Source organism: Mesoplodon densirostris, chromosome 2 (assembly GCF_025265405.1).
Source record: "Mesoplodon densirostris isolate mMesDen1 chromosome 2, mMesDen1 primary haplotype, whole genome shotgun sequence".
Lineage (NCBI taxonomy): Eukaryota > Metazoa > Chordata > Mammalia > Artiodactyla > Ziphiidae > Mesoplodon > Mesoplodon densirostris.
This window is the reverse complement of record NC_082662.1, coordinates 167,068,296-167,081,010: the sequence shown is the minus strand read 5'-3', so window position 1 is coordinate 167,081,010 and position 12,715 is coordinate 167,068,296. Positions and strand designations below refer to the sequence as shown.

General features: G+C 42.1%; 1 protein-coding gene across 1 annotated transcript in view; it reads right to left on the bottom strand.

Moving 5' to 3' along the window:
- The window catches only part of CD247 (CD247 molecule), a 77,559-nt gene extending 75,323 nt beyond the window's left edge, over nucleotides 1-2,236 (bottom strand). The window contains exon 1 of the mRNA XM_060091314.1: nucleotides 2,156-2,236. Within this exon, the coding sequence (XP_059947297.1) occupies nucleotides 2,156-2,213 (58 nt within the window). The 5' untranslated portion in view covers nucleotides 2,214-2,236. The remainder of the gene's footprint in view (nucleotides 1-2,155) is intronic.
- Nucleotides 2,237-12,715: the final 10,479 nt, after the last annotated feature.

Sequence of the window (12,715 nt, the reverse complement as noted above, 5' to 3'; positions counted from 1 at the left end):
AGGCAGGGAGTTAGAGGCACTGAGGACTTGGGGGCTCTGCAGGCAGAAGTCTGCCTGTGCCGTTAGCCACGCCATCTTAATCTCTTCCAGCCTCGGCTGACCGTCTTGGCAGACTCACCCAGGGAGACCTCCTCAGGTAGACGGACTGGGTTGTTATTTGCCGTGATCTTAACGATCTGGGCATTTGCAAGAAAATGCAAATGGAAAAGTCTTAGTAAAAAGAAGATGCTTTAAAAGGGTTCGGGGATGAGTAACTTAACTGAGCAAGAAAAGCGGGAAGACCTCAACTCGAATTCCGTCAGTCAGCAGCCTTTCTTCCAAAGGAAATCAGAGTGTGTCTTCTCAGACGACACGGGTGCCATTTGTGGCCCTCGGTGCCAAAGGCCTCTCTAAGCCTCCCCAGCCTTCCCTCAACAGGGCTAGGACACTCTGGAAAACTTTTGTCCGGGAGCCTTATCTAAAAATAGCTGAAATTTCAATCTCCACACCAGCAAAGCAAGTGGCATTGAAAGATGAATCTAAGGCTTTTCTTTCTGTACACACCTTGTGGAAATGGGGCATGGCCCCCATCTTGTCTTCTCGGTGGGGTTTTGTCTACTCCTGGCAGCCACCAGCACCCAAGCAGCTTTTATTTTCTCTTCTAATTCCATTGCCCCAGCCTTGGCCCCAAGACCCAACACAAAGAGACCCCTGAGGAAACTTCACATGGTAGAATTATCTAGCAAGTGCCGTCCCCCAAACCTGAAGCCCAAGGTCTGAATCTACCGCTGTCAGCGGTTCCCTCTGAAGTCATTGAATTCACAGGCCATTTTGGCGTCCTGGGGCCTCTTGTGCCCTGCACACGAGGATGGGCTGCTCTGGGCTCGCCCTGGTCTTCTTACCTATGGCACCGTGGGACTCATACCCAAGAAGGCTTTTTTGAGAAGAGAGCTGTGATCTTACAGAAAACCCCGCAATTTCTTAGTCCTCAAAACCCCCGAGGTGCTAGGCAGCAGCTGTGCCATGTTCCCTGGCAGGAACAAAAGTGCCAATGGCCTTTCCTGCCCTCCCACCCTTGTCGCCAAACTCCCTCCCACACCGAGGTGAGCTGTAAAGTGGAGGAAGGACATTGGTTTGTGACCACTCTCCTGGTTTCTTTAGATTCAAATACACCTTGTCCCATATATTGTAAAAAAATGCCAGGACGCCAATGCCCAGAGGCAGTCCATTTTGTCTTCTTTTCACTTCTTCTTATTATCTGAGCTAGAAAACACGGTAAGGGTAAAAGGATTCTAGAAAAGCCAGACTCTAAGGACTGTAATGAAGAGAGGAGTAGGTTCTCTTGTTGGTTGGTTGTTCCTCACGGTGGCTACTTAACAAGTCACATCCTCTCATCTGTCCCCTACATTATGTCAGCATCTCTGGCTTTATGGCCTCAGACAGAGAGCTGTCTGAAGCAAGAGGCGGTGGGTTAGTCACTGAGCCTGGATGGGTGTGTCATCAGGCAGCCCTTGGCTGTGGGGTACAGAGGCAGCCAAGTCAGAGCCAAGCCTAGACACAGACCCTGAAGAAGGCCACTTCCCTCCTTCATTAACCCAGTCAAAGTCTCTGTCCCATCAAGGTGTTTCAGGTCAGCCAGGGCCACAGCCATGACCCTCTCTAACCAACAACAAATGCAATGTTCTTTGTTGGCGAAGGAAGAAGGAAAGGGGCGGAGTGACGGAGCCAGCAAGGGTGTGAAAGAAGAATACATAAAGACTAGAAAAGTGCCTCAGGATGAAACATGGCCTGGCTGACATTTTCTGGTCCCTCCCAGCTTCTGTTGAATACTCCCTCTCCTCTTGTCCACACGGGGCCTGCCTCAGTTTCTCCTCATCCTTTCCCCACCACAGGCTTTTCTCTCTCCTTTTATCACTGGAAAAATCCATACTTTGCACAGGTGTGTTTTCAAGCAGCTGGCTCTGAGCTGATGCCCAGCTTGGCCTTAATGAGGCAGATGCCTGCATCAAGCCAGACCCTCCCCGCTCAGCTGCTCATTGACTTGGGGAGGGCAGGATTTAAAGGAGGCACTGACGCCTCAACAGCCCTCTGATATCTCCCTCCACTCCCGACACGCATGTACAAAGGGTTCCGAAAAGTTTCTTGCCATCGATACATCCGATACATCCGGCCTTACCTGTAACTGGGAAGTGTGTCTGCAGGGTGGCCACCGTAACAAGCGCCATCCACTTCATCTTGTCCTTCCCCAGGATGGTGCCTGGGGTCAGAGGCCGAGGCAGCCGTGACTGGAAGAAGAAGAGAAAAGCAGTCTCTTCAGCTGCAGCCTCCTCAGGAAGTGGAGGACGATGGGGACTTTGAGAAGGCACCTGCCAGCAGGGCCAGGAAATTCACACTCCTCCTTTCGGTTCACAGGCAGGAAGCTCTGGAGGTTTGAGGGTTTAGGGTGGGGGGGGTGCGGTGTATGTGTACACACGTAGGCGAGTGTGTGTCTGTCTGAATTTTTGCTTTTTTTTCTCACTTAACTGTTGTTTTATTTTCCTTTTTTCCTAATTTTTGTCTAATTTTTATCTAACTCCTATCTTGATTGGTGAAGTCAATCCCTAGGCAACTACAAGTTCCCAGTGCATGTAAGAACATTCGCCGCTTTCCTAGATTCGTGTATTTTATGGCAGTTGGTAAGATGACAGAGCCCTGGATTGAGTCAGGCGAAATGTAGAGACAGAATACTTGGGCCATAGTGCCATCTCTGCTACCTACCTGCTGTGCAGCCTTGAGTAAGTCACTCAGCATCTCTAGACCTCAGCGTCCTTACCTATAAAGCAAAGTGTTGGAGTAGATCTGAGGTTGCAGATCTGAACTGGGCCTGAATTTGGACCATAGAAAATAGTATAGCTCACATAATACTTCAAACACTTTTGTTAGTTGTCAGCATCTAAACATTAGACTAATTTACAATAAGAAGAAAAGATTAATACCAAGAAATAAACTTGATAGAAAGTGTAAGATCTATGTGAAACAAACTTTAAAGTGTTACTGAAGAATACAGAAAGGACTTGGGTAAATGGAAAGGTGTATCCTGGTCTTTGAGAAAAATCTCCCTTTTAAGAAGACCATGACTCTCTCTAAACTTTAAAAAAAATTTTATTTTATTTATTTATTTATTTGGCTGTGTTGGGTCTTAGTTGTGGCATGTGGGATATTTGTTGCAGCATGCGGGAACTTTCGTTGTCGCACGTGGGCTCAGTAGTTGCGGCACGTGGGCTTAGTTGCCCATGGCATATGGTATCTTAGTTTCCTGACCAGGGATTGAACTCATGTCCCCTGCATCAGAAGGTGGATTCTTAACCACTGGGCCACCAAGAAAGTCCCTCTCTCTAAATTAATCAACCCATCCCTCTACAAATGCCAACAAAAGTTTTAGAATAAGATAATCTGGGTCCAAAGTTTATATGAAAAAATTAATGTACAAAAATAGCCAGGACACCAAAAAAGCACAGGCAATCAAAGAAAAAATAGGTAAATTGGACTTCCTCAAAACTTAAAACTTTTGTGCATAAAGGACACTATCAAGAAAGTGAAAAGACAATCCATAGAAAAAATATTTCCATATCATATATTGATAAGGGTATACTATTCAGAATATATAAATAACTCTTACAACTAAACTAGAAAATAAAAAGGAAAAATCTGCCAAAGATCTGAATAGATATTTCTCCAAAGAGATATACAAATGGCCAATAAGCACGTGAAAACTTGTGCAATATCTTTCGTCATTAGGGAAATGCAAATCAAAACTACAGTGAACTATTACTTCACACACACTAGGACAGCTAAAATTTAAAAACACAAGGTGTTGGTAAGGATGTGAAGAAATTGGAACTCTTGTACATTGCTGGTGGGAATGTGGAATGGCGAGGCCCCTGTGGAAAATGTGTGTGGCATTTCCTCAAAAAGGAGAAGTTACAACAGACACTGCAGAAATACAAAGCATCCTAAGAGACTAATACAAGCAACTCTATGCCAATAAATTGGACAACCTGGAAGAAATGGACAGATTCTTAGAAAGGTATAACCTTCCAAGACTGAACCAGGAAGAAATAGAAAGTATGAACAGACTAATCACAAGTAATGAAATTGAAACTGTGATTAAGAATCGTCCAACAAACAAAAGTCCAGGACCAGATGGCTTCACAGGTGAATTCTATCAAACATTTAGAGAAGAGCTAACACCCATCCTTCTCAAACTCTTCCAAAAAATTGCAGAGGAAAAAACACTCCCAAACTCATTCTATGAGGCCACCATCACCCTGATACCAAAACCAGACAAAGATACTACAAAAAAAGAAAATTACAGACCAATATCACTGATGAATATAGATGCAAAAATCCTCAACAAAATACTAGCAAACAGAATCCAACAACACATTAAAAGGATCATACACCATGATCAAGTGGGATTTATCCCAGGGATGCAAGGATTCTCCAATATACACAAAGCAATCAATGTGATACACCATATTAACAAACTGAAGAATAAAAACCATATGATCATCTCAATAGATGCAGAAAAAGCTTTTGACAAAATTCAACACCCATTTATGATAAAAGCTCTCCAGAAAGTGGGCAGAGAGGGAAACTACCTCAACATAATAAAGGCCATATACGACAAACCCACAGCAAACATCATTCTCAATGGTGAAAAACTGAAAGCATTTCCTCTAAGGCCAGGAATGAGACAAGGATGTCCACTCTTGCCACTATTATTCAACATAGTTTTGGAAGTCCTAGCCACGGCAATCAGAAAAGAAAAAGAAATAAAAGGAATACAAATTGGAAAAGAAGAAGTAAAACTGTCACTGTTTGCACATGACATGATACTATACATAGAGAATCCTAAAGATGCCACCAGAAAACTACTAGAGCTAATCAATGAATTTGGTAACATTGCAGGATACAAAATTAGTGCACAGAAATCTCTTGCATTCCTATACACTAATGATGAAAAATCTGAAAAGGAAATTAAGGAAATACTCCCATTTACCACTGCAACAAAAAGAATAAAATAGCTAGGAATAAACCTACCTAGGGAGACAAAAGACCTGTATGCAGAAAACCACAGACACTGTTGAAAGAAATTAAAGATGATACCAGCAGATGGAGAGATATACCATGTTCTTGGATTGGAAGAATGAATACTGTGAAAATGACTATACTACCCAAAGCAATCTACAGATTCAATGCAATCCCTATCAAATTACCAATGGTAATTTTTACAGAACTCGAACAAATCATCTTAAAATTTGTATGGAGCCACAAAGCAGTCTTGAGGGAATAAAACGGAGCTGGAGGAATCAGACTCCCTGACTTCAGACTATACTACAAAGCTACAGTAATCAAGACAATATGGTACTGGCACAAAAACAGAAATATAGATCAATGGAACAAGATAGAAAGCCCAGAGATAAACCAATGCACCTATGGTCAACTAATCTATGACAAAGGAGGCAAAGACATACAATGGAGAAAAAACAGTCTTTTCAGTAAATGGTGCTGGGATAACTGGACAGCTACATGTAAAAGAATGAAATTAGAACACTCCCTAACACCATACACAGAAATGAACTCAAAATGGATTCGAGACCTAAATGTAAGACTGGACACTATAAAACTCTTAGAGGAAAACATAGGAAGAACACTCTTTGACATAAATCACAGCAAGATCTTTTTTGATCCACCTCCTAGAGTAATGGAAGTAAAAACAAAACTAAACAAATGGGACCTAATGAAACTTCAAAGCTTTTGCAAAGCAAAGGAAAACCACGAACAAGACAAAAAGACAACCCTCAGATGGGAAAAAATATTTGCAAATGAATCAATGGACAAAGGATTAATCTCCAAAATATATAAACAACACATGCAGCTCAGTATTAAAAAAATGAACAACCCAATCCAAAAATGGGCAGAAGGCCTAAGTAGACATTTCTCCAAAGAGGACATACAGATGGCCAAGAAGCACATGAAAAGCTGCTCAACATCACTAGTTATTAGAGAAATGCAAATCAAAACTACAATGAGGTATCACCTCACACCAGTTAGGATGGGCATCATCAGAAAATCTACAAACAACAAATGCTAGAGAGGGTGTGGAGAAAAAGGAACCCTCTTGCACTGTTGGTGGGAATGTAAATTGATACAGCCACTAGGGAGAACAGTATGGAGGTTCCTTAAAAAGCTAAAAATAGAATTACCATACATATGACCCAGCAATCCCACTACTAGGCATATACTCAGAGAAAAACCATAATTCAAAAAGACACATGCACCCCAATGTTCATTGCAGCACTATTTACAGTAGCCAGGTCATGGAAGCAACCTAAATGCCCATTGACAGAGGAATGGATAAAGAAGATGTGGTACATATATACAATGGAATATTACTCAGCCATAAAAAGGAATGAAATTGGGTCATTTGTAGAGACGTGGATGAATCTAGAGACTGTCATACAGAGTGAAGTAAGTCAGAAAGAGAAAAACAAATATTGCATTAACGCATATATGTAGAACCTAGAAAAATGGTAGAGATGAACTGGTTTGCAGGGCAGAAATTGAGACACAGATGTAGAGAACAAACGTATGGACACCAAGGGGGGAAAGCGGCAGGGGGTGGTGGGGGTGGTGTGATGAATTGGGAGATTGGGATTGACATGTATACACTGATGTATATAAAATGGATGACTAATAAGAACCTGCTGTATAAAAAAATAAAAGAAAATTCAAAATAAAAATAATAAATTAAAAAAAATCTCAGGAAATGATCTAATTGGCCCAGCTTGGGTCTTATGCTCACCTCTTGGATCAACCATTGTTTCCAGGGAGACAAGACAAGATTGGACATAGGACACTATGATTAACAGCCCTACCAGAATCATCTGTCATAGAAGAAAGAAAGGGAAAGGATTCTGAGCATGTGTAAAACAATAGCTGTCCACTACTTCCAGCCTTGCTCTGGTGAGTGCAGTGGGATGGGGCTGGGACCTAGAGGAGGACACAGACAGGGTCAGGAGCTGAGAGAAAGTCCAGGTAGGACATAATGACCAGCAGCTGTGATTTGCTTGTGAGAAAGATCTGGCTATTCCTCATGATTGAATCTCTAGTTTTCAGTACATTTTTGATGGGTGAGTGAATGGTAACATCCAGGATGGCAGGAAGGCCAATACTGAGTAGGAGGCTGCCTCAACTATTGAGAAGAACACAACAAGAGGAATCCAGAAACTGGTGAATGGAGCAGTGCCCAGGTTCCTGATCACCAGAGAAAGAAGCACAAAAGGGGGATTGGATTCTGTCCTTGGGGTTTCCAGAGGCAGTCACTCCCAAGGTTTCTCTGGAGTGAGGAGCACTTCCCCATGCCTTGAGGACCCAGTGTGCTCACCCAAGCCCCACCCACCCCTTCTTCAGCTGACTGGTCTTGGACTGACAAGAAGCTGGAGGCCAGCACTTGTTTCCTGAGGGGTCTCCGTTGGAGCAGAAATGGCTGCCAATCCCTGCAGGACCCCACCCAAACACCTACGTGGGACCTTATCTTTGCCTCCTCACCATGCTGTACCCAAAACTTATTTACCTCATAACGGTAAGTTTGTAACCTTTGACCAAAATCTCTCTATTTCTCCCTCCCACCCCCAAGCCCCTGGTAACCACCATTCTGCTCTCTGTTTCTATAAGTTCAGCTTTTTTAGATACCATATGTAAGTGATATCAAATAACATTTGTCTTTCTCTGGGTGACTTATTTCACTTAGCCTAATGCCCTCAAGTTCCATCCATGTTTTAACAAATGGCAGAATGTCCTTGTTTCTCATGGTTGAATAATATTCCATTGTGTATATATACCACATCTTCTTTATCCATTCACCTGTTGGCAGACACTTAAGTCTTTTCTGTCTTGGCTGTTGTGAATAATGCTGCAATGAACGTGGGACTGTAGATATTTCTTCAAGATCCTGATTTCATTTCTTTCAGATATATAACTAGAAGTGTGATTGCTGGATCAGATGGTAGTTCTATTTTTAATTCTTTGAGGGACCTCCATACTGTTTTCCATAGTGGCTACACCAGTTTACATTCCCACCAACAGTGCACAAGGGTTCCCTTTTCTCCACATCTTTGCCAACACTTGTTATCTCTTGTCCTTTTGATAATAGCCATTCTAACATGTGTGAGGTGATATCTATTGTGGTTTTGATTTGCATTTCCCTGACGATTAGTGATATTGAGCATCTTTTCCTGTACCTGTTGGTCATTTGTACGTCTTCTTTGGAAAAAATTTATTTAGTTCCTTTCCCCATTTTGAAATCAGGTTCTTTGGGTTTTTTACTGTTGAATTTTATGAGTTCCTTATATATTCTGGATATTAATGCCTTTTCAGACATATGATTTGCAAATATTTTCTCTCATTCCATAGGTTGCCTTTTCATTTTCTTGATTGTTTCTTTTGCTGTGTAGAAGCTTTTTAGATTGATGTGGTCCAATCTCTTAATTTTGCTTTTGTTGCTTGGGCTTTTGGTGTCATATCCAAAAAATTGTTGCCAATACCAATGTCAAGTAGATTTTTCCCTATGTTTTTCTTCTAGAAGTATTATGGTTTCAGGTCTTCTACTTAAGCCTTTAATCCATTTCAAGTTAATTTTAGTGAGTGGTGTAAGAGGGGTTCAATTTCATTCCTTTGCATCTGGTTATCCAGTTTTCCCAACACTATTTGTTGAAGAAACTATTCTTTCTCATTGAGTATTCTTGGCACTCTTAAATATTAGTTGACTGTATATATATAGATAGATAGATAGAGAGAGAGATAGATAGAGAGAGAGAGAGAGAGAGAGAGAGAGAGAGAGAAAGAGAGAGTTTATTTCCAGGTTCTTGATTTTGTTCCAATTTTTTTTTTAAACAGCTCTTATTTTCATTGATCTTTTCTATTGTTTTTCTGTCTCTATTTCATTTATTTCTGCTCTGCTCTTTGTGGTTTTCTTCCTTCTGATAACTTTGGCTTCTTTTTTTCTGGTTCCTTGAGATGTAAAGCTTGGTTGTTTATTTGAATTTTTTCTTTTTTTTTTTTCTTTTTTTTGCGGTACGCAGGCCTCTCACTGCTGTGGCCTCTCCCGTTGCGGAGCACAGGCTCCAGACACGCAGGCTCAGCGGCCATGGCTCACGGGCCCAGCCACTCCGCAGCATGTGGGATCTTCCCGGACCAGGGCATGAACCCGTGTCCCCTGCATCGGCAGGCGGACTCTCAACCACTGCGCCACTGGGGAAGCCCCTTTCTTATTTTTTAATATATGTATTTATCACTATAAACTTCCCTTTTTTTTTTCTTTTTTTTTCTGTGCCTCGTGGCTTGCAGGATCTTAGTTCCCCAACCAGGGATTGAACCTGGGCCATGGCAGTGAAAGCTCTGAGTCCTAACCACTGGACTGCCAGGGAATTCCTAAACTTCCTTCTTAGAACTGCTTTTGCTGCAACCCATAACTTTTGTTATATTGTGTTTCCATTTTTGTTTGCTTCAAGATATATTTTATTTTATTTTATTTTTTATTTTTTATTTATTTATTTTTTTTGCGGTATGCGGGCCTCTCAGTGCTGTGGCCTCCCCCGTTGCGGAGCACAGGCTCCGGACGCGCAGGCTCCGGACGCGCAGGCTCAGCGGCCATGGCTCACGGGCCCAGCCGCTCCGCGGCATATGGGATCCTCCCAGACCGGGGCACGAACCCGTATCCCCTGCATCGGCAGGCGGACTCTCAACCACTTGCGCCACCAGGGAGGCCCCAAGATATATTTTAAAAATTTCTTCTTTGACCCATTGTGTGATCAGAAGTGTGTTGTTTAGTTTACACATTTTGTGAATTTTCCAGTTTTCCTCCTGTTGTTAATTTCTACTTTCATACTGTTGTCATCAGAAAAGATACTTGGTATAATTTTGACCTTCTTACAGTTGCTAAGACCTGTTTTGTGACCTATCATGTGATCTATCCTGAAGAATGTATCATCCCACTCTCCCCCTGCCTGTAAAATTTCTGCTGAGAAATCTACTGACAGCCTTATGGGGTTCCCTTGTAAGTTACAAGCTTCTTTTATCTTGCTGCTTTTGAGATTCTCTTTTTGTCCTTGAATTTTTACAGTTTTATTTTAATATGTTTTGGAGAATATCTCTTTGAGTTTGATGACCTATGAGCTTCATAAACTTGGATTTTTCAATTCTCTCTCCAGATCTGGAAAGCTCTCAGCCATTATTTCTTTAAATAATCTTTCTGCCCCCTTCTCCCTCTCTTCTCCTTCTGTGACTCCAATAATTTGCAAATTGTTTCTTTTAATGGTATCCCATAGATCACATAGACTTTCTTCACTATTTTTTCATTCATTTTCCTTTCTCCTCCTCCTACTGCATAATTTCAAACTTCCTCTCTTCTAACACACAGATTCTTTTCTCTGCTTGACTCATTCTGCTGTTGATGTTTTCTATTACATTTTTCATTCATTGTATTTTTCAGCTCCAGAATTTTATTAAATTTATAAATAATAAATAATATAAAATTTATAAATAATTTATAAAAATTATTTCTATCTCTTTGTTATACTTCTCATTTTGTTCATGTATGGTTTTCCTGATTTTGTTGAATTGCCTTTCTGTGTTTTTTTATAGCTCAATGAGAGCTATAAGAAAAACTTAACTCACAATCTCCATGTCTTTAGGATCCACACTGGAAGATTACTGTAATCCTTTGGTGATGTCATGTTTTTCCTTGATTTTTCATGTTCCTTGAAGTTTTGTGTTGCTCTCTTCACATTTGAAGTAGCAGTCACCTCCTCCAGTCTTTACTAACTACCTTTGGGAGAGAAATATCTTCCATCAGCACTGATAGGGATGCTGAGGCTTTCTCAGACCTTCCGTGGATATGCCTGTTCCTTGCTCCTTGCTTCCTCTCGTGGCAGAATTCATAAACTTGTATGCTTTTTCTTAATCTTACGACACACCAGGCCAAGTGCCAACAGCTTCCCTTTTGCTTTCCCAAGGGTGGCACTAAAGATTAAATTTCTGGTCTTTCTGTGGCCTTCAGATTCAAGTCGACTTTCTGTGCATGCTCTCTAGCTTGCTTGCTCTTACGACCACCATCAGGAGTGCACAGAGGGAGCCAGGTGTGTGGGTGAGGTGCATAGAGCACTGGGATGTACATGGGCCAGTTGGGAGGATCTGCAGGCAAGACATCCCCAGTGGTTCATGGACTGGCTTCTTGATAGAGCCCACAATGCACTTAGTAGGATCTGCAGCCCTTTAATGCCCCCCAAGAGTCCTATCTGCCACTGTCCCAGTTTCTTCCTACTCCCTAGTCATGTAGATCATGATTTAGTACTCTGAGCCAGCTGCTAATTCACATGCTCTCACTTTGCCCTATAGGAGAAATCACAGGGCTGAGAAGATATCACTTATCCCTTAGCTATGCCACCTCAGGGGAGGGATGATGCAAGTAAATTAAACCTGTTCCTCTTACCCACTCCAATTCATCTAAACTTGTATTTTTGTTGTTGTTGTTCCAACAGAGTGCTGGAACTTCTCCTCTGGAACCTGGACTTCCACAAAGGGTCTCTTGCCTATGGGTGATTGTCTGAGAGAGTGTTTTCCAGGGTCTCCCAGACCATGGCTGAGAGGGGCTGGAGCCAGTTCATGGGTCACTGTAGGGTTCACAGCCAGGACAAGGGTCTGTATGCCTATTACCCAACACACGTGTGGGCAAGACAGCTCCTGGATCCTTTGGTGTAAGGTGCTGGGTCCCACAGCTGCCACAAAGGCACTTCAGTCTATGGATGGAAGTCAAATTGTTGCTGTTTAGAGTGGAACATAAACGAGGGATGTCTTACTCAGCCATATTGTTGATTTCACTCCACCAGTTTTGCTTTAAAGAACCAACTATTCACCCTTGGTTACCATCTTGATGAGGCTGTCATGTAAAGCCAGTCAGCTTCTTTCTCCCTGAAATTTGAATCTCGAGAGAGTGAAAAAAGACCTGGAAACATCCCCTGTTCAGTTCTCCTGCTTGGACCCATCCCAAGAGCTGTTCATGTTCTGTGGCTCTATGAACGATGTACAGGTAAATTTTTTTGCTTAGGTCAGCCAGAGTTGCTTTGTGTTGCTTGCAACCAAAAGATCCTAATTCATACACTAGAATTTTCAGAAGTTGTGTTAGCTTTCTATTGCTGCATGACAGAGTATCACAAATGTAGTAACTTAAAACAACACAAATTTATCTCACAGTAATGTAGGTCAGAAGTCCAGGCACAGCATGACTGGGTTCTCTTCTCAGTTGCTTATGAAGATGAAATTAAGGTGTTGGCTGGGGCTACAGTTCTCATCTGAGGCTCAGGGTCTTCTTCCAAGGTCACTGGTTGTTGACAAAATCTATTTCTTTACAAATATAGGACTAGGTCTCTATTTTCCTGCTAACAATTGGCCAGGGACTGTCTCTGATCCTAGAGAGCACCTGCATTTCCTCACTATGTGGCCCCCATAGGCAGTTCACAGCATGGATGTTTGCTTTCTCCTAGGCCAACCAGAGCACATCTCTCTGACTTCCTCTGCAATCAGCTTGACAAAACTCTGCTTTTAAAGGGCTCACCTGTACACCAATATGTATAAAACAGGTAACTAATGAGAACCTGCTGTATAGCACAGGGAACTCTACTCAGTGCTCTGTGGT